The sequence below is a fragment of the Anser brachyrhynchus genome, assembly GCF_964034855.1.
Source record: "Anser brachyrhynchus genome assembly, chromosome: 20".
Taxonomy (NCBI): domain Eukaryota; kingdom Metazoa; phylum Chordata; class Aves; order Anseriformes; family Anatidae; genus Anser; species Anser brachyrhynchus.
The window spans coordinates 5,080,664-5,102,473 of NC_137713.1; the positions used below are offsets into that span (position 1 = coordinate 5,080,664).

The window sequence follows — 21,810 nt, forward strand, 5'->3', positions numbered from 1 at the left end:
GTCACCTAAATGTTGGCAGGTGATGATCCACAGTTGTTTTCAGCAATGCTCTGTGATCTATGAGCAATTCCTTTATCAACACAGACTAAACCAGACTTGCCATTTAATCAATGATAGGTCAGTATTTAACTGCTTGATTGTTCTTCTGGAAACATAATATGCGTATCTTCACCACCACAATATGCTTGTTAGTGAGTAAGATGGGAATAGACACTCATGAAAGGTCATGAGAAAGCAGACTTTGTTGTCGTACTGCGAGGAAGGTAATCACAAGTGTCTCAAACTGCATTAGTTTGAAAACTAATCTCTGATTAGAATCAGTTACATTTAAAGGTCTTGGGCTTAAAATGTCCCTGAAAATTAATACAGATTCTGTTACAACGTCAAGAGAAATTATACTTGACACACGTGAGCACAGAGACGCCATAAGCTTAAAATTCAAAGAGCCATTTCCTTTTTGGGCATTGGAGCAGTGATTCAACTGCCTTGGAAAGTTACTGCTTCACTACACAGTCCAGGCTGTTCTGGCTGAGCTGCCATCCTTCTGGATGCATGCATTTGAAATCATAATAATGATCATGTGGATACCTTCTAATTTGACTGTAATTTAAACACTGCTTTCTCAGCTCCCTGGCCCTAATTGCAACTCACTGAGACAGCCAGCCACACTCACCATGCAGACTGGAATAACTGCCTGCTGCCAAACAAATGTAAATTAGGAACTGAAACAACTGCTCTGCTGTGCTTTGCAGAATGAGTACTACAGGTAATGGATCACATTCAAAATGGTAGAAGTCCTTGGGTTAGTTTGCATTTTTTATCTCGCCTGTGGGTACAGTACAGCAGGACTTATTAGCGCTATACAAAAGAAACCAGGTCAGGTTTAAAAGAACTGCATGGCCCACGCTACAGTTTAGCACACTCAATTTGGAGAGCAAGTCTACCTCAGAGGCTAGAAAGAGCAACCAAGTTTGTGCTGTGATCAATTTTTTCTGTGCAGCGATGGAGTCTGTGCTGAGAGCTGCTCAGTCTTGTTATCTTGTACTAGCATTTCTGGCTCTTTGCAGCTGAGATTCCACTGGGACTAGTTGCATGGAGATAGTGATTACTGCCACCAAAATAGTAGGAAGAAAGTCACATTAAAACATGAAAGGGAAAGAAGGGAACCTTTCAAAATGCATAGCAAAAATAGGATGCAGCTTTATATACTACTCTGCCCAGGAGAATCCACCATAGCTCTTCTTGCTTGACAGAGCAATAGGAAAATGAAATGTCTTCTGACTGAGAAGTAGACACATTTCTTTCCTCATCCCTGAAATAGCAGCTCGCCACCATCCTCTAAAACATGTCATTGGTGTTGAAATGTGCTCTGTAATTCCATTCTCTTGGAGCTAATGACATTATTAGCATGACATTGTAGAGCACAGTTCATTCATTCTGAGTAGGCGTGATGTAAAGACCACTGGAGGAGTGCTGAATGGAATATATAATATATGTAGAGGAGAAACCTGCAAGATCATGGCAACTGTTTACAGTGTAGTAGCCAGCAGCTGGCTAGCTGAGGCTACTCAAATTAAGTACCATACTTTTTGCACAAAGCCCAAGTTTTTAGCAATAGCTTATGCCATTGATTCTTCAGCTTCTACTATTTGCTAGTTTTCTAGTAAGTCTAGCTTTTTAAAAATGGGGGTGCAGGTGTATTCAGGGGATGACAGATAGAGATAAGAGCTGTTGAAAACCAAATTATGGCTTTTGAATTCCATTTCCAGTTCTGTAACTGACTCATTGTATTTTAATTTCCTGTCTATAAACTGCAGCTGAAGTTCGTACTACGTACTCAGAAAGGCGGTACAGATAGATTATTTTGCATTTTAACTTTATACTTTCATGAGATTTTTTGATAGAAGGCCTGAAGATGTATAAATTAATGCACCACAATTAATGCAATACAATATATGCAACTACTGTAGTAATGTACACATTTGTTAAGGTCAATCTATATCAGGTTATCTTTGCTGAAATATAGCTGAATAGACAAATTAGCACCAAAACATTCTAGTGCTATAGGAACAGGTAACGACCAGTACTAAAGTCTGCGGTTAATTTCTTCTCCAGAATCACCAAACACCAGGCAGTTATCATGTAAGGTCATTTAGTCTCTAGTTGGCCATCAGCTTATAGGCTATTGGCATTTCTGTGTCTAAGTAAGAACTATGAATTTGAAGACAACACAACAGCTATTGCCCTCTGAAATAATGCTAAGTAAGTGCAAAGAGTATCTGGAGTCATAAAGAATAAAAAGAAGGCAGTGACCCTGAGAAATACCGAAGTAGAAGCATCATCATATTGAACTTAGGCTGAGAACTGCTTTGCTTACCTTTCCATAATCACAATCTAGGAAGAGATCAGTAAACATTTGCCTCCACGTATCACACCTTATGGCTTTTTGGAAGTCAAGAGCACACTGACGGAGATGCTTCAGGATTTCTTGGAACATGTCATTTGAAAAATATTCAGTGTAGGAACGGACATACTATGGAGAGAAAGCAGTAGCATAAATCATTAGCTTTCTTTGAGTATTTTCACTGCAATTTGAACTCTTAAAAATCTATTACGTAATGAAATATAAAGGAAATTGTTTTGTGGATCAAATCTACCACGTAATGAAATATAAAGTAGATTGTTTTGTGGGTCAGTCTGCTAATGTGATACAAACTTGGTGCATGGGTGCTACACTGCTTACTTCGTTATTTCCTTCAGAAGCAGCAGTATTCTCCACACAAGCCTGGGATGCTGCTGCTGCGCTAGGCACTGCACAAATGCATATTAAACAGTTCCCTTCCTGGCCCAGAGACCACTTCCCACTTTCAGTGGATCAGAGATGCTGGATCAGAATCTCTCCAACAATGCCTAAGGCAGGTTATCTCAGGCAGGATACAAGTTCTCCATGGTTTTCTGCAACGTTTAGTATTCCTGACTTTACTCCCAAGGAGGCCTTTTGAGACATTAGTTTTTGCAGAACTGACACTTAGCTCTCTAATGTCATAAAATGACCACTGCCCACAATTCCAGTGTTTAGAGAACCACTCTGGATACAATAAAAAAAGGAAAGAACTTTTCAAATGTGAGCCTGCTGTCACCTAAGGCCTCTGACACTGGGAATACTACTGACTTGAGATTTATTTTAAATTCTAGCCTTGGAGACACTTTTAACACTTTGGATTTATAGCCATGTGGTTTTTATGAGCACAAGCAATATGGTTCTAAAAATGCGGTGTGCATGACATAAATAATAATGTCCATCAGAACAAACCACAATCCCAAAGCCTGTGCTGAATTATTACAGCAGGTTTCTGGAGCCAGCCACAGTAATAGGGAGCCTATACAGTTAACAGGAAGAATTTGCAAAACAGAGAATGTTCCCCATTATCCCATTTTTAGAGTATGGATACCTGACATAAGTGCTAGAGCATCCTGAACTTGTTGAAATGCCACACAGGCATTAACAAACTGAAATATTAATATACTTGTTATTATTCAAGTCTGTATTGCATAATTTCCAAATATATGGGACAAGTGGAGATGAGAGGAAGAGCAGAAAAGCAGCAGCCAATGGCCTGAAGAGTGGCTGGTGGGAAAGAACAACTCCTAATGCAAAGTGTGTTTTTTCTGCATTTCAGCATAAAAAGAAAGGATGTAGGTGGGTTAGAGAGAAGGTGGCAGATCTGGGGCTACATGAATCTACTAGCTTTTCAGAGCTATTGCAGCCTGGAGCCCTGTGACAGATGAACCTTGAAGATGACAGCAGCTGGGAGGAGGCAGGTTGGACAAGCAGCTTGCTATTTTCTATGTCATCTTGATGACACATATAAAGGCTTGTATATTAATACTGCTGTCTAACAGCTCCACGGAACATTTTTTAGAAGCGTATGTTCAGCTATGTGGGCAGGAGGAACTACCGTAGAGTTATAAGCTTTTCTTAGCTGATATGTGTAAAGCACTCTAGAGTGTAAAGTGCTGTACACACAATAAACATACATTTATTTATCTTAACCAAGAGATTTTGACACCTATCAGAAGAAAGCTGGGACACCTCCTTAATGCTATCCAGTGTGAGACCTCAAGGTAGCTTGGAAACACATAATCATCAATAACAAAGGATCGGCTAGTCTTTGCTTTTTGTTCCTACTGATCTCACTAGAAATTGAGTAAGCCACATGCACTAATGGAAAACCACCTCACCTGTAAAGCCTGATTTGGACCCTACCAATGTAAGTATTTCCCTTGGTATCAAAAGCTTTGTGTCAGACTGCTGGAAGTTCCACGTTATAGTACAAAACCTGTGAAATAAACCGTTAAGGACTGGTCTCTGGGATCTAAATGTTTTTTAATATAAAAGACCTGACCAGCTCATCAGCAAGGAGGCAAAAATACAAGGACCAGCCACTGAGCATGTCCAGAAAAACAAAACAAAACAAAACAAAAAAGCCACAGGTGTGCACCAGTGTGAGGTCTCTCTACTGAGATTCTAAGAGCCTTTAAGTAACCAAAAGCTGCATTGAATTCAAGGAAGGAAAAAAAAAAGCCATTTAATTTTAAGGTACATTAAAAAACAATTCTTTCTACATGTGAAAAGCCCTAGACCAGTGTGGAGAAAGATCATCTCTTTTTCTGGTTTTGGTGTATGATGCAAACTGATGACCAAAGGTAAATTATAGCTGAGGATTAGAAACAACGCTGTCCTCAGAATGAGGTCTGTGATTATGGAAGCGTTTCCCAAGGGAAGTGATGAAAGCCTCATCATTCGATTCAATTAAAACCAGGCTGGAAAAAGCATCAGAGAATATATTCTGAGAACAATGTTGCACTGGCTGGTAAATCAGACAGCATGACAGTCCATGTCTTTCATATTTCTGATCTCTGTTCTCACATTTTTAATTGAGTTAAAATAAAGAATGCACAAAATATATTTCAAAACATTTTTTCTAATGTTAATGTATTATGAATTCATTCTGTGCTTATACACGTACCATAGAGTTATGGATTGATGCTTCATTTCAGTGACTACAGCAATTCTCTGGGCTCCCATTATCCACAACAATTTCCTTAATTAAATGCTGTTATTCTGAGGTTAAAATTTAAAAAAAACTCATTTCATGCTTAAAAAAGCCTTCAACAAGTTATTATAAAAATGCATCTTTGTGCAAAATACTGAACATGTGAGTCTCCTGAGAGTGAAGAAGGCACAAAAATCGCACACGGCTGCTTGAAATTAAGTCTCCGCACGGCTGCTTTATTCTCTGTTTTTAATTATTGTAACTGCACCCACTATACCGCTGCAGTTGAGGGTCTGTCATTATTTCTATTCCAAACATCCCTTTTCACAGGTTTAATAACCTAGCCATAAAATTTAGCTCTGTCATAGGTAGAAATGGATGGCAAAGTCCTGGCCTGGAGAGCTTTCCAGTAATTTAGTTTGAACTGATATGGTTGTTTTCAAATTGATGAAGAGTAATGAGGTGAAACTTCCAATTGCTTTTCTTGATTTTGGTGAGTTAGAAACACACTTCTGATGTTTCTCATTGACAGCTTTTAATTTTAAAACTGCGTATTTTTCATCCTGGTTGCTCTTTACAGACATTTTTGACATTTCTTACTGTCTGGTTGTGGTTCATGCCAGTAACAGTTCAGGGCAAAAATGAAAGCATTGTGACAGTGGAGAATGGATACAGAATATGAAATGTCCTAATACGACCAGTTACCTGGGGTGCTGGAGAAAACAGAAGCCCTTCACTTACTCATCTTGGCTGTCCACAGGGAAATGGTACTACTTTGTGACAAGTATCACCTTCTGAATCAGATACTCTTATTTCATTTCTCACCTCTGTGAATTCCTCAATGTTTACTTTTTTTTCCAATGTGTCTACGATTTCCAGCTTCCTGTCATAGATGGCTAGTAAAAAATGGATATTGGTTTAGAAGGCAAGCAGCCATGGTTTAGCATATTGCATACATTTTTTCTTGCATGTTTTATGTTACATTTACTTTCTTTTCATGTTGGATTACATTTATTTGAGGCTATCCTACACAATAGCTGAAAATTACAAGGATCTCAGGCACCTGGCTGTATAAAGGCTATCTAAATCTGATTCTTACTGAGAATATTTCTCTTGTTGAGAATTCGCACTTACCTATTCAGAACTGTATGGTCATATTTATTCTTGATATATACTGGTGAAAACAGCAATGATTTTAACAGCAGCTACCACTAATTATGTGAGGGAAGAAAGTATTTTCAATTTAACAGATAAAACTGCCTGAAAATTCTGGGGACATCAATTCTGCCTTGCAAGAGTGGAATCTGAAAATCACAGTAATTTTTCCAAGAAACTCTGTAGGAAACATTTTACTGATTATGCTATTCAGAGCTACCTGTTGGTCAGCTTCTTGACTACTGTAAAGATACACCAAATGTCTGCACAGATTTCTTAATAAGGTCTTTGAGCACAAACATGCTATTTCTGTTGGGATCATTTTTCTGTTCTTTATTCTGCAATACCTCAGGAATAATGAGAACATTCCCCATAGAATGCACTTATCTCATTGCTTAAGACATTCCTAAACTGTACAATATCTCTACTAAACTATAAAACAAAGCTTAATGTTCCATTAATATATATTGAATGCTACTAAATTAAATTCACTGAGAAATGGAGCAGCGTATTAGTGAAATCTGACATGAAGCATCTCCAGAATCTGTGGAGCAAGCACCCAGACAGAAACTTCCATACGAGTTTCACATCCCAGGAACTGTTCATACTCAAGCACTCCAGAACCACAGCCACCACACCAGGAGTGTAGAGGCTGTGTTTGGCATTCACACGATGTGCTACCAACACAGGATGATTACTCGGAGGGACAAATCTGTAATACAGAAAGGTCTGAGCAAGGGCAAGCTCTACACAGAGGTTACTTCAGCAGCAAGCAGAAATACCCTCTGGAGGTGCCCTGATTATTATCCCATCTCCCAGCAAAGGCAGATTTGTTATTATTGATGATCATTACATGCTATCTATGTAAAGGGCTGGCAGCAGGTTGAATGTTGCCACTTCACTGTTCCTGGCTCTATCCATCCAATTATCATTATTCAAAGAGGTCAAGTGTGAGCTATAAAGTGGACAGGAATAATGGAAATCCCTTCTGCGCTGAGCGCTTTGATATAGAGGCCCTTGTGCTGTGACTGGCATGCCTGGGACTGGCAAAGGGAATGGCTAGACAAGATGTGCTGTTTAGTGGAATGCTAGGCAAATTTCATCTGTTTCCTTTTAACCATACAAGGTAACAACTCTGTCAGACTGATTTCTTTGATCTTACCTTTCCTCCTGACCTCCCGGTATGCCAAGCTGTCCATCGGATTTCCAAGACCTCCCATGAGCCAGGGTACACCATGGGACAGGGCAGCTGAAGGAGGTTGTTACACTGATTCTCAAAAATAGTGATAAGCACATGGCAATGTCTGGCTCATGCAGGATATAAGTGGAAAGGGCCTGTAGGTGATCTTTCTATCTCTTTCGAATTTTTTTAACTTCTCTTGTACTTTTCAAGATCACATTAATGAACCACGTGGTGGGTCAGTCTCTTTCCAATCTGTCTCAAGATTTTTGATTAATATACTACCTGGTGTAACTACCCTTACAGATTCTTTGTCAATTATCAAATTCATTCATTGTTTGCTCAGTTTGCATTAGAATTCAGGCCACAGAAATAAAACTAAAGAAGAAAGACACATCAAAAATTTACCTTCTCTCACATCCATGGGAGCAGAAGCAACGACATCCAGGAAAGACCTCAGTGCACTCTGAATCTACAAATCAAGGTAACAGTCAAAGGCCTGTTTCATGCAGACAAATACTAAAGTAAATCGTGCTGAATAACCAGTCATGTGGGACAATCACACTTCTTACCACAAACAAGTAGGTCCTGTTAAATGTAGACTTTGTCTATGTCATGCTCTATGTAACCATCGGACAATTCCTAGGGGACTTGTGTGACTTTTAAGAAAGATGCACTGTCAATTTCTGTGAGTCTTGGGGCTAGAAAGAAGATTTAATTGGGGCCAAAGGTGAGCAAAACTGGCTGCACCAGATCTTTTAAGGGGATTCTGAAGGATAACCAGCTGCACAGAGGGACATCCAGAGATAAAGTTATGTATCCAGCAACCTCGGGAGTGTCCAAGTACCTCACCATCCATTTATCCAGGACCTCTGTGGAGAACACATTGCAAGCCTTCCACGTGCTCAGGAGGAATCAGCTTGGTGAAGCTGTGGTAGACACTGACCTGCACCCTGATTTCAGGGGATGTCAGAGCCGTTACCCACCCTTCTGCTCCACTGCTGCCATTCCAGGGCAGACTGCCCAGATTTCCTTTTCCTCCTGTCTGGAACAACCACAGCAGTGTTAACAAGGATCAACCCTAGTTACCAGTGCAACTGGTATTCTGCCACTGATATCCACTGTCCACTCTTTGAACTGAATTGCCAGCGCCTCCTTCCTCATCTCTTTCTGCTCAGACTCCATATTTTCCACCTGTTTCCTTTCCTTACGTTTGGTCTTTGCCTCAGCCTTCATCCTGGCCAGCCTGTAGGACATAGGCATATGACTTAGAACAATACCAACATAAACCAGCTTTAGTAAGCTAGATCAAGCCTCTCCTGAAGAACAAAAAGAAAGGAAATATCTTACTGAAACTCTTGTCCTTTTAGCAAAAGCACACTTTTCTCCAAAGCTGTACTTGATATTTGGGGCACAAAATTACTAGTGTTGTTACTGAACTAGAGGCTAGTGATCTGTGTTTTCAGAGGGCAGCTCTGAGATGAAAATATTTATATCCTGACATATATAATCTCCTGAAATCTAGTGTAACTATGAATCTGAAGAAATAACTTCTGAGTATCAGATACGTGCTTGTAGAAAAAGCCCCTCGTAGAGTACACAGTTGACATTTAGGGGAAAATGATCTGTACAGCTCTTCTAGTTTATGTAGCTTCAACAGTGATAAATTTTACCATCAGTGCTTGCAGACATTTATAACGGCATTAATCATACATTGTATAGATGTCTTTCAATTTTCTTTCAATTTTAGCAGGAACAGAGGTGCCTAATTTTGCCTCACTTCATTTACCAACAAAATTGCATCAGCATGCGTTTGTCTCAGTGCCTAAGTAGCGTTTCACACAAGCACTTCACTGGCAGAGAACAATGTTCAACGAAATTTCTGCAGCGAGGGTAACTTCTCACCGCAGAACGAAACATGTTCCTTCAGGAAGACAGCCGCCTAACTCCCACACAAGGATGAGTGACTCAGACTGAAGGACTACCAGCCCCGGACAAAATAAAGTCTCTGCTTCAGGTATCAATCTATTTAGATCAGGAGTTTCTCCCATCTGTTCTCCCTCATTCCTTGTCTCCCACTCAGGTTGTAGTTAAGGAGAGGCTAGAGGAAGCCTGAGAAAGGATTGGTAAGCTTTAAATACGAATCTGTGGTGAAATCCTGCCTTTGCTGAAGGTAATGCCAAGGCTTCCAGGAGTTTCACTGGGGACAGAATTTCCCTCTTCATTTTTCTGGTGCTTATGTGAGAGATTTTGAGCCCAGACTGGCATTTCTCTTTTAACGTTTTCTTCCTGCTTGGAAAGCCAGTGACTCTCGTTAGGAGTCTCAGTGCTACATGGAGTCAGTAAAATCCTCTGTGCTGCTGTCGTTTGAAAATCCTATGCAAATTCCACAACACAGCCATCACAAACGTGTAAATCCTGAGCTACTGAGAATGCAAATCCCACGATGCTACTACCAGCCGATATGCCAACCCTGCTACAGCTATGGCTACATAAACCCCCTTGGCAGCACTGCCTGCGAAGAGACTGATTTCTACAGCCCTTGAAAGACACTTCCTGTGCAGCAGTTCTGGAGCTTCCATAGCTACAGAGAACCTGTCTCCAAATGCCAACACGAACCTAACAAGATAAGCCAAGACATGTCATGGGCAGCCAACACTTTTTATTCTACAGGAAAATCTAACCTCTCCAGAAATAAGCTCTGATTCACAATGAAAAACAAACAAACAAACAAAAAAAAACTTTTGAAAATCTTTTACCAGCTCTGGTTATGCTGTCGTAGGTCTGTTTATGAAGAAAAGACAAAAAGCTGGGCTATCTCACACTGACCATGATCAGTCAGTTATATTTATTTCTATCTGTGGGGAAAAAGGGGGTAAGTGACTGCACAAAATTCACTTACTATACTGCTTTAGCTGAATTCATACAGGGCATATTCCTAAGAGCTATAATTGATGTGGACTAGAAATGTAGGGAGACAGACTCAGAGGTAGAGAGAGATATTTAACATATTCTTTTATAACCTGTGGGATAAGATGAGGGGAAATGGCCTCAGGTTGCTCCAGGGGAGGTTTAGGTTGGATATTAGTAGAAATTTCTTTACTGAAAGGGTTGTGAGGCATTGGAATAGGCTGCCTAGGAAAGTGGTTGAGTCACCATCCCTGGAGGTCTTCAAGAAATGTGCAGATGTAGAACTTAGTAGCATGGCTTAGTGGTGGATTTGTCAGTACTAGGTTAAAGGTTGGACCAGATGATCTTGGAGGCCTTTTCCAACCTGAACGATTCTGTGATTCATTATAATACTGGGAACATCAATTATCTTCATTTAGAGTCTATGAATAAGTCACATCAACATTTTACTTCCCTAATTCCTCACACTGAAACCCTGAAACCAATTTTCAAGCTGTATGTAGCATTCATGCAAATAGATGAGACAGCCATTTGTATAGGAGTCATTGCAGTCATTACAGTACAGACACAGCTAGAGAGTGACCTAGTAGTAACGAGTGACTTTGATATCATTTACAATCATCTCTGGGTCATCTACAAATACAAATGTTCACTTCTATATTTTTCTGAATAAAGCAATTAAAATGACCGCATTATTGCTCACCTGATGCACTCACATTTTGACGTGAGCATATTGTAAGATGCCATACAACCCTCTTCCAATATCCATTAATATTGTACTAAACCAAGCAGCCTAGACTACACCCCACAAGTAAGCAACGTAATAAAATACAAAACACTTTCTACTTTAAAGGGAAAAAAGGATCTGAAATGAAAACCTAAAGTAAAAACCTTATGAGAAAAGAGTTTCTATCATGTGCCAGCTACTATGCCATGTGACAACATTGCTCTTGGTTTGGTTGAGCAAAATCATCTTGAAGGAGAAAAAGAGGTCACCTTTTATTAAGTTTGGAAGAACATGGAGGAAACAGTGTGAAGAGTCCTTAGACCTTTGATACCAACACCACACCTAAAGAGCTCCTGTTGCTAACCCAGACTGGTTTGCAAGTAGTTTGCATTTCACATATGTCATTAAGATAGGGTCTGAATTGGAATTACACAGTCACGAAGGGCAGAATATAGCCTTAAACAAGAATGACTACTGCTTCATTGTGTGTGGCGTTCTGGTGATTGCCCTGCTTCTCAAGTTTTAAGAAGGAGGCAATTACCATCTCTGGCACTGTACTGCACAAAGTTCATTTTGTTTGACACTTTGCCAACCAGACTGCAGCCATGCCATGCCTTTTGTAAAACAGAGACCAGGACCCAGCTCTAATCTTGTGACCAGCCACACTTTCAACTCTCTCACCTCTCTGGTGCTGTGTCTGCCATTTCAGTTTTCAGCTCCTCTGTGACCATCTTCATTCCTCTCAGGTAGGGGCCTGGCTTTGTAGAAATATCATACTGAGGGTTATGTCTCATCAGATATTCTCCAAGAAATGTAATGGGGTCAAATTTGGTCGGTTCTTTGTCTGGTACAAGCACATTCTTTCTTTCCACTTGCATTAACAGCTTTTCCACTCCTGGGATTAACGTAGGTAGGAGTTTGTCAAGCAAATAGGTGCGAGTATCCAGTGACTCCTTCTCATCACTGAACCACTCTCTGCACAGCCAGTCACAGGCTTCTCTCCTTTTTACCTTTTCTTCTTTTGCCTTTTGTGCCTGAATCATCTTCACCTTTTTCTCCTGCAGATTCAGAGACCTCTGCTGTACCTTTTCATAAAAGCACTCTTTCCACGAAGCACAATTACTACGACATGGCAGCTCATCACTCCCTTGATTTCTCTTCGTTTCTGTGGCAGTCATATCCTTACTTACAAGTCTGGGATGTTTTAGACCTGCAGTTTGGGCTGCTTCTTCCGGCTGAGCAGCCATTTGTCAGTGACTGTGACAAAGAACAAAAGAAGTATGTTATATAATGCCAAAAGATACAGCAGTGGCCTAGCAGATGACACAGGAAGAAAGCTTATAGCTAGGAATTAACCAATATTCTTTTCCTACGTGCCTATTTTATTCTCTTACTGCTGCTTTGTACTCTTAAACAAGTACAGCCCCTTTACTTCAAAGATTAGTAAATGATTTATAAAGATTAATTATGTACCACAACACGCCTTGGGGACAGAGCAACTACATAACTGTGATCCTCTTTTATGGGAGAAAAAAAAAACAGAGACACGGTAGAGAAGTGATTAATTCCAGGTCACTTAGAGAGTCAGAAACCAAGTGGTGAACAGTGCTCAGAAGTCTTGCCCCCCAGTTCACACCAGCGGATTCCTCTTACCCCTAATATCATTATCTCTGTTTAGGGCCCTTCACATGCTGCGAGGAGCTCCAGTGGATATGAGACAGAGGAAGCAAGCCATGGAAAACAGATACCTAGGAGCAAGATTTCTCTATCTCCACACCACCTTCTGCTCTCCTCAATTACCACTTACTCTTCATGGTTTCCGCAGCTGTGAGAAATCCTGAGGAAGCCTGTACCATAGGCTACTCAATTTCAACTTTTGCAACTGCTTTTCTTCTGGACATTTTGTTAATGTACCAGGACACAAATATATGGGTCAGCAGAGTTTCTACAGAAAGGGAAACTACACTATGAACTCTGAAACTAAACTGTTCACAAACACATAATTTGTAGATCATTTTGTAAAAGACCTACTGAGAGTTGCTGAGATCTCCCTTTAGTTTCCCACTCTACACTGTTTTCTTCTCAAAATGTTAATACTGTGAAATACCAGGCAGAAATGGAATTGCTCACAAGGCACAATTTAAAAACTCTTGCTATACGTCTCCATACATAACTGTCTGCATCTACAATGGAACTTACACAGATGTAATGGAGCAGAATGTGAGCAGAACCCGCTTGATTTACTGCATGAAAAATCACCAGCATGCTGTGAAAAAAAAGCAGCTCAGTGCTAAACAACAGCAAGGGAACGGTGACATTAATAGAGAGCCTGACTAAGGCCCTTCCAAATCAAAGATGAAACTCTGCTCTGAACTTGCTGCCACACTATTCTTTTCCAGCTCTTATTTAAAAGTACTTTTCACTAAGGCCTCCCGGTATCCATAGAAATAACATTGCTTTCGCTATGTTCTGCTATTCATATTTAAGCATTTGTAGCTGTTCTGAAGAGAGCTTAGCCTTCTAGAGACTGCGTAAATGTGAACTAAAGCCCTCCAGGAACACAAATGTAATTGCTAATACGATGACCTTCTGGTTCATAACCATTGTTTGAATCCAAATATTGCTCGGATACGTAGGATGCTTTACAGCATTAAATTTCTCTGTCTGTTTTCTAGATGGGATTGTTGGCATCTTCTGGTAATTTGTTTGTAATAAGCATTACCTGTTGGGAAGTGAGATAGATTTATGGATCAAGCTGCCTGCGTGACTCAAATAGTATTGGAAGAATGGTGGCTGGTTTTGCACTGAAGGACATGAACTGTACAGTTTAGATTTATAATGGCAGAAAAGGAAACCTGTCAACCCTGTCAAATTGTTCCTTGCTTAGGTGACTTTCTTTCAATAAGCTTTAAAACCAGCCTCTTTCTGGTTCAAAGCAGGCTGTTAAACAAACATTCTGGTCACATTCCAAATCAAACTTTTTTTTTTTTTGTGCCAAAATAAACTATTCTTGCAGATTCAAATACTCATGTTATTTTTGAACATCCTTTATGAAACCTTTCTGCAGTTTCTGTGCAACGTTAAAGTGACAATTGCACTCTGCTTTAGGAGGTGGCTTATTCTGAATGACGATGAACATATTTTCTACACTACTCTGAACTATTTGTTAGGAAGATTTTGAGGATTAGCGTATGTTTATGAAGTGCCTCTGTTTCTGAACAACAACAGAAAAACCTAAATGCTACTGCTCTATCTTAATTCCACAGGATTGGCATATCTCCAAGAGTGGAAGCAGGGCACACAGAACTATGACGACTACTTTCATGTACAGCAGATAAATCAGGCTACGAGGGTGTGGAAGAGCATACACACAGCACGTAACTGTTAAAATAAACAACAAACGGGTGCTAGAATCAGGCCCTAAAACTTGGAATTTATCAGTGATAGCAGGGACAAACCTCCAGTTTGTGTAACACAACTTCGGCTCATAAATTTCAATGCTGATTTACATCTGTTGAGAATTTGGCCCATAATATATAGAGCTCACAAGTTCTATGACGTTCCCAAGTGGAGGCTCGATTGTCCAAATAAAAGTAAGCACAGTGCAGAGACACAAGCTTTAGGAACACCCATGAAATTTGAAATGTGATATTAGGTTTCCTGTAAGTCTTTGTTCAAGCTGAAGGCAAGATGAGCTTTTCATTATTTAGTAGGATGCCACTTTCCTGGCTCCTTTTCTATGAGAGAAATATTCTTGCTGTAAACCCTGCAGGTACAAAATGATTCTCTCTCCGTCTTCTGTACAAAAAAACAAATCTGCTCATAAATAAGATTTTTATGGTTTCATTGTTATTCTGTTAGAGCATTTTGATGGGTGGGATAGGGCCAGGTAAGACTAAAATTTGTCTAGGAAAATATTTTGGAGATGTTGGAGTTCCAAAGTCCTTTCAAAAACAGACTCCAAACTCTTTGACCCTCTATTGCTCAGGAATAGTTTTGCCTTTCCCTAAAGTTCTTCGTAGAGCATGTTTACCTCACCAATCACAAGGAGCCTGATACCCTTTTCACATCCGATTTTCTTTTCAATTAAAATTAAAATTAAACAAAGACTTTCTCTTTTGCTTTCTGACGCTCTAAAGAACTGGTTTTCTTACCTTTGGAGCAGGTATCAAAATAGATTTTATTCCTCCTGGTTTCAGAGTGGCTTTGCAAATGAATAGGAATTTAATATATGCCCATCTGTTCTCAGGCATTAAAAATCTTAAAGTGAATTAGGGATTTCTCAGACCTGCTGCGGAGCCGGGCTGTGAGTTTTACTCCTCTCTGTGTTTGCAGTTGCTAAGCAATAATCCCAAAGGTTGCTATGTCTCATCCACAACTTGGAATTGCCGTAGGTTGTCTTTTGGCTTCGGCAGGCCAGCACACTCTTCTGTACTGAACTTAGCTCGTTGTGTCACGTGACTGAAAATAAAATAAAATAAAGACTAAGAATAGCAACAGGCAATATTAAGAGCACCAATAGTCAGAGGGAAACCACAGGTGCCCAGTGATAGAAGGTTTACCTCCAGGTTCAAGTCCAAACCTGTTGAAAGTCCCTTACGAGCTAAACTGAGGACGGTATTAACCAGACAGGAGAATCTAAAAGAAAAAAAACCAAAACACACATGAATTACAAACTCAATTTAAAGACATTTTCAGGTTCTCCTTTTGTACCACTTTGAAGCAGCCTAGTGGGAAAGTCATGTACAGCACTAAAAAGGGAGAAATTTATAATGCCATTTTGTTAGACCGCCTTTAAACCAGAATCTAAAGGGATTTAATGAATCACCTTTAATAATTTCTTTTATATTCATGAAGAATATGCAACACAGGGGAAGGAGAAAGGAAGAGAAAATAACGTCTAGGAACAGCCATTCTGCACTCGTTTGTATATACCCACGTAATCAGGTGTCTGTTCAGTGATTTCATTCGTGTTATGCAGGATTTCCAACAGAGAAATTTACGGCAATTTCTGCCAGGAAATGAGGTTTATCTAATGCTATTTCTTTTGCTGTATTTTACATTGGAAGAAGCTTGATCTTTGGATTATCTACCAGCATGAAAACTCTGAACTGTGACTTCATGGTATCGTCATTGGAACAGCTGCACTGGTCCCTATCCTCTAGTAAGAGTATTAGTCTCCATTTTATGGGGCAGCTGAACATGTTACAAAACATAACGAGGAGCTTTAATATAAATAACAGATTTTTTTTTCCCAAAATCTGGTGCAGTTACTGTCAGAGTCACATTTCTTGTCCAGTTTGGGAACTAGAGTTTTAATTTCAGAACCAAAAATGTCATTCGCTCTTTTATTTTCATCAAGTCACTCGTTACTTGATACAGAACCCACAATACTAAAGTAAATGTTATTTAATTTGTAAAACCCTCTGGAATTGGAAATAGCTGTAAGTGACACGCACCCAGCGTCCCAACATGAACTTAGTAAAATATCTAAGCTGCACTTAAAAAGAAATACACTTAGTTTTGTTCCTAAAACCTGCCATGGAAGTTAGAAAGTACACACACTGTGTACAGACTCTTTACACAGGAGGGAATTTGCTCAGAAATGACAATAACAATTGTACTTTAGAGAACAGTCAAAAGCCTCAATTTTTATTTTCTTTTTATACTTTCTTTTCCATTATAGAAATTCCTGGTGTTTGTACTCAGCAACATTTATTTTCCTTTATCCACCTGTGCGTATTTCAGAAACATTTGTATGGCTGTAACTTCTATAGACACCTTTGGCCATCTGTGATAAGCATCCCACTGAAAAAATGTTTCTTCTGGACACTCTCAAATATCACTGGACTGCCAAGCCTGCAACTGCGGACACTACAACACTGACTTGATTTTTGAATTCAGTATTTGCTTGCAGAGAGGAAACAAAGCACAAAAAAAAATCAAATTTAGCGTGGAAAATACTGTAATATAATTCTTCTGCTATTAAGATTTGAACAAAAGAAGGAAATATGCTTATTGCAGTGTATTTCCAAGGTGCATTCAAATATAGCATTGATTATGTCAATAAAATGAAGCAGAAAATTGATGCACAGGAATAATTTAAAATGAAGCTTTAAATTGAACTGTGCACTTTTTTTTTCTAAAAAAACTGTGCATTTTTTTTCTATTTTTTTTTCAGGTTGCATGTGATTAAGTCCTGTTATCTCTTCTCTTAGGTGGGCTTGACTTTCCCCCTTTGCAGTTCAGAATTTTGTTGCTATTATGATCAACCTACATGTCTCTCTTTTCCTGGGGGGGAAGGTATGGAACATCTATTAAAAAATACTCTCCCTTTTCTACAGTGATTTTTTCTAACCTCCAGACAAGAGAATGCAAATAGAATTTGCAAAGAGGGATCTGAGTGGTTCTGTTTTTATTTTTCTGGAAATGGAATCCTGTGGGTTAAGCAAACCCTTAATCGCACCTTATTTAACTTGGCTGCTATCTCTTAATGTTTTTGCTAAGCAAAGTGTATCCTTTTATTATGCCATCAAATACTTGCACTGTTGACAAAATAATGGACTGAGTATGTCATCACAGATGTTTTGCTGGAATTGCCTCTTCTATCTTTTTTTTTTCTGTTTTTCTGTTTAAGATACATTTTGGAAGCATTCTGTTGCCTGTTGCAGCTGATGCCAAGATTATGCAATAAAAGCCCTGACACGTAGTAATAATAAGTTGCGTTAGCCAGAGAAATGTTTGCAGTACATTAAAGAAAGAAAATAGACAGTTTCAGAAATGCATACAAAAACAGACAGTGTGTAGCTTCACATCCTTCAGATGATACGCTGGGCTAGAGGTCCAGGTGCTGACCACAGTGCTTTCAGCACAGGGGAGAATTTGGCCACAGGCTTCCAGTCTCCTTTATGTACCAGCCATGATGCTGTGACCACAGGCTGCCCTCTAATCGCTCTTGTCAATCAGAATGCATCTGCTTGTAGCCAGCCGCCTCCTTCACATTTAAATTCTGCTGCTACAAAACATTGCACATACAAATTATACCTTTCTAATAGCTCAAAGAACCATTGCGATCTGTGATTATTGTAGTTAACAACTGATATGTTCAACCTTTAGCTAACTGTAGATAGTAACTCCATTATTTACTTGTGGTAAATATATTTTAGAAGTGTTCACTGTTCAAATACCTGGAAAAGCTACAGGATATCTGAATATTACACTAGAGTCTAATTTGGAAGCTGGTTTAAATAATCATTTCTTGATAGTAATCCCTACATTACTATTTCTCAAAATCCAGAATGAAACGCCAGTCCCAGGTGAGGGATTTGCATGAATACTCTGGCAACTTGTAGTCCTCCACCTACCCTGTGTACCAACGCAGACATATCCGAACAGAACACGAGCTACGTGCCTTGAAGCAGCCCTGTATTTGCAGGAATCCATTTGCTGGGAACAAACCAATAAAGTAGGTATCATTCTTTAGAGGAAGGTGAATAGCATTAAGATTCTTGTCATATGATTGAGAAGAAAAATCTTGTACCTCGTATGTTCCCCAAACCTTCTGCAAAGGGCCTACAAAGTGATGCAGGATCTTTTTTAACTGAAAGGAAGAAGTGCTGTGCCAGGGGACAAAGCACTTTTTCAGTTTCAGAGAAAATAAATCAGACAGAAAAACATAGCTAGGAGAACCATGACTGTATGTGAGTGTATGTCTTACTGGTCTAGCTATATTATTTGAAAACGTGAAAAAAATCATACACACTTTCATCACGTATGTGCAACTCTCAGAGCGGTCCTTCTGCTCCCAAAACTTACAGAGAAGATCCTTTATCTACAAACGCAAAAGGATGTCCGTCTTTGGAATAGCCTTTGCCAATCCATTTCTACTGTATAGACACACCAAAGACACATCTGCCTGGCACGTTTCCCCACAGAAAAGATAAGGTGTTTAATAAATAAATGCGAGGGAGGGACCAAACAAGGCTGCTTAGAAAAAGATCTTGCTTTATTGGGAGGTTGTGGAATATTTAGAACATGGGGGATATTAACTTAAAAGGGATCCGGAAGGCATTTTCTTGACCTTTGTGCCATAAATCAGAGTTCACTGCTAGCACACTTTCCATAAATATTGTGTTTCAAAATAAAAACATGATGGTTGTATGAGGCAGGACAATGACTCGTTGTTTACCTATGCTTTTTGCTTATTCTCCCCATGTGCTGGAGTCCCAGTTGGGGTCCTTTTGGACTCTTTCACATCGAGGATTCTGGCTTGCTGTGCAATTCACTCTCTATGCTCAATTTTAGTCCCGCTTACTGAGCCTGCCCTCCATCCTCTCTTGTCCACTAGGAGGCAAAATGCCTCATTAGCCAGCCTGACTTTTTCATTGTGGCAAAAGCCCAGCTTCCAGGGTGCACAGAGCCTCCCAGCTAATTATTTTGACTGCAGGGCACTGGGGGAAGAGCCTAAAGAGCTACTTACGTGGGTCTTGTGGTGTGTAGATATACTGGGGTAATGAGTCTGAGTCCCCTACGGTCCTGTCAACCTGAGGAGCAAATGAGAATAAGATGAACCAAGTGCTTCAAATGGGCTAATAATGGGCTAATACACATTTCTGACGAAGAATTTGTGCTGTTTTGTATTCAGAATGGCTTCTGTTTGTCGGAGGTAGTGTTTCTGTTAGATGCCCATGGAAATTCTCGATCGCAGTCGCGATCCTCCGTGCCAACCTCCCCACAAATTTGGTAGCACCAGACTGAAACTAAATCGATGGCATTGATAGCGTTCGGCCCTTTGTCTCAGGGCCCAAACCGCCAGGCACCGCCTCATTCTGGGGACATTTTCATGCTTAAAACCTCACGTACGCTTATCGGACTAGCTTTGCGGTACTTGCGGTTGTCCACTGACGTACAAAAAAGAACTCCAGGCTCCTTCCGTCCCTGACAGAGCTCCCTCGGCTCCCCCAAGCCAGCCGAGGCAGCCGCCAGGCGGAGCTGCGGCTCCCCTCAGCTGCCCGGGGCCGGGACAAGGCCGCCCTCACGCGCCGGCACGGCACGGGTTAAACCTCCGCCGCGGCCCGGGGGCGGTGCCGCGCTGACAGGTGGCGCATGCGCCGTGCCGCCGCATTGTGCCCGGCCGGCCCAGCCCCGGAGCGCCTCAGTCGGCCGCGGGCCGTCGGCGGGTGCGGAGCTGCTGCCCCCTGCGGCCACCTCCGCTCCCTTCCCTTCCCCTCCCCGCCCTCCCTCCCTCCCTCCCTCCCTCCGCCTCGCCATGGAGTAAGGCCCCCGCCGGCCGGACGGGGAGCCCCGCCGCGCCTCGATGGCTCTGGTCACGGTGCAGCGCTCGCCAACCCCCAGCGCCACCTCCAGCCCCTGCGCCTCGGTGAGTCCGACCGCCCGCCGGGCGCTGAGGGCGGCGCGGCCGTTGGTGGCCGTTAGGGGCCGGCGGCGGTGCGCATGCGCACGGACCGATCGCGCTCCCCCCCCCCCTCCCCTCACCTCAGCGCTCCCCCCCCCCCCCGCCTCCCCCGGCCCTGACAGCTCCGCGGGGGCAGCGCCCCCCGACCCCCTCAGCCCCCCGTCACCCTCCTCAGTCGCCCCCCTCAGCGCCCCGTCGTCTCCATCAGCCCTCTCTCACCCTCCTCAGCCCCCTGTCACCCTTCTCAGGCCCTCGTCGCCCCCCTCAGGCCCCCTTCACCCTCCTTGGTCGCCCCCCTCAAGCCCCCTGTCACTCCCCTCAGGGTCCCTCATCATCCCCCTCAGCCTCCCGTCACCCTCCTCAGTCGCCCCCCTCAGCCCCCCGTCACCTCCATCAGCCCCCCCGTCACACTCCTCAGGCCCCTGTCGCCCCCCTTAGCCCCCCGTCACCCCCCTCAAGCCCCCTGTCACTCCCCTCAGGCTCCCTCATCATCCCCCACAGGCCCCTGTCACCCTCCTCAGGCCTCCTGTCGCCCCCTCAAGCCCCCCGTCAGCCCCCTCAGGCCCCTGTCATCCTCCTCAGGTCCCCCCTCCTTTGGGTCGCTGTGGTCTGGTGACAAGCGAGGGGAGAGGCCTGGGTCACCCCTGTCCCCCCCCCCTCAGCCTGGACAAGCTGTCCCCAGGGAGGGTGGGTGCTGTCCCCCTGAGTGGTGGGACCCTGGGTTGGTGCTGTCCCCCCTTCTGCCTGGCCGAATAAAGCAGCCTGGCTGAATTCTGATTTTGTGTGTATATGTGAGGGGCAGCGAGCTGGCACCGTCGGGCACGGGTGCTGTGAGGTGATTCAATCCGACAGCACCCTCTGGGTATCTCCAGTATGCGGCCCTTCCCTTGGCGACTTCTATATCTCTTTTTTTTTCCTTTCTATTTTTTTTTTTCATCTTGCATATAATTTTCAAGAGGCTGGGTGAAGCCCGAGGCTGGCACAGAACACCAGATTTTACATCTCTGGGTGATACACGCAGGAGATGTTCCCAGCAGTGCCCTGAATCAGGAAGCGAGGCAGGCGACTCCGAGGGCTCCTTGCTTTACATGCTCTTTAAATTTGGGACAGGCTGTTGTTTTAGTGCCTCTGTGTTGTACAGTCCGGCATGTTAACCCCTTGGGCTGCTGCCTACCGACTGCACAGCTTGTTTCTAATATTATAACTGAGGATGGGAATGAAAATAGTAAGCTCGCTTTCACTTTCTGTATGCTTAATTCTCTGTTGGCTTTTCTCCTTAAAAAACCTCATACATTATCCCACTGATGTTATGTCAGGTTTGGAAGTGTTGGGGGGGGACACAGGGTGTGAAATCCCAGTTGCTTCC

At 42.0% G+C, this 21,810-nt stretch overlaps 2 protein-coding genes across 2 annotated transcripts in view; one reads left to right on the forward strand and one right to left on the reverse strand.

Moving 5' to 3' along the window:
- EFCAB5 (EF-hand calcium binding domain 5) overlaps positions 1-20,117 on the reverse strand; it is a 48,265-nt gene extending 28,148 nt beyond the window's left edge. Inside the window, 8 exon segments of the mRNA XM_080563254.1 lie at positions 2,378-2,533; positions 5,883-5,953; positions 7,801-7,864; positions 8,482-8,638; positions 11,711-12,286; positions 15,318-15,513; positions 15,592-15,667; positions 19,509-20,117. Coding sequence (XP_080419380.1) covers positions 2,378-2,533; positions 5,883-5,953; positions 7,801-7,864; positions 8,482-8,638; positions 11,711-12,276 — 1,014 coding nt within the window. The 5' untranslated portion in view covers positions 12,277-12,286; positions 15,318-15,513; positions 15,592-15,667; positions 19,509-20,117.
- A 73-nt stretch (positions 20,118-20,190) lies between these two features.
- SSH2 (slingshot protein phosphatase 2) overlaps positions 20,191-21,810 on the forward strand; it is a 92,789-nt gene continuing 91,169 nt past the window's right edge. Inside the window, exon 1 of the mRNA XM_080563255.1 lies at positions 20,191-20,408. Coding sequence (XP_080419381.1) covers positions 20,346-20,408 — 63 coding nt within the window. The 5' untranslated portion in view covers positions 20,191-20,345. The remainder of the gene's footprint in view (positions 20,409-21,810) is intronic.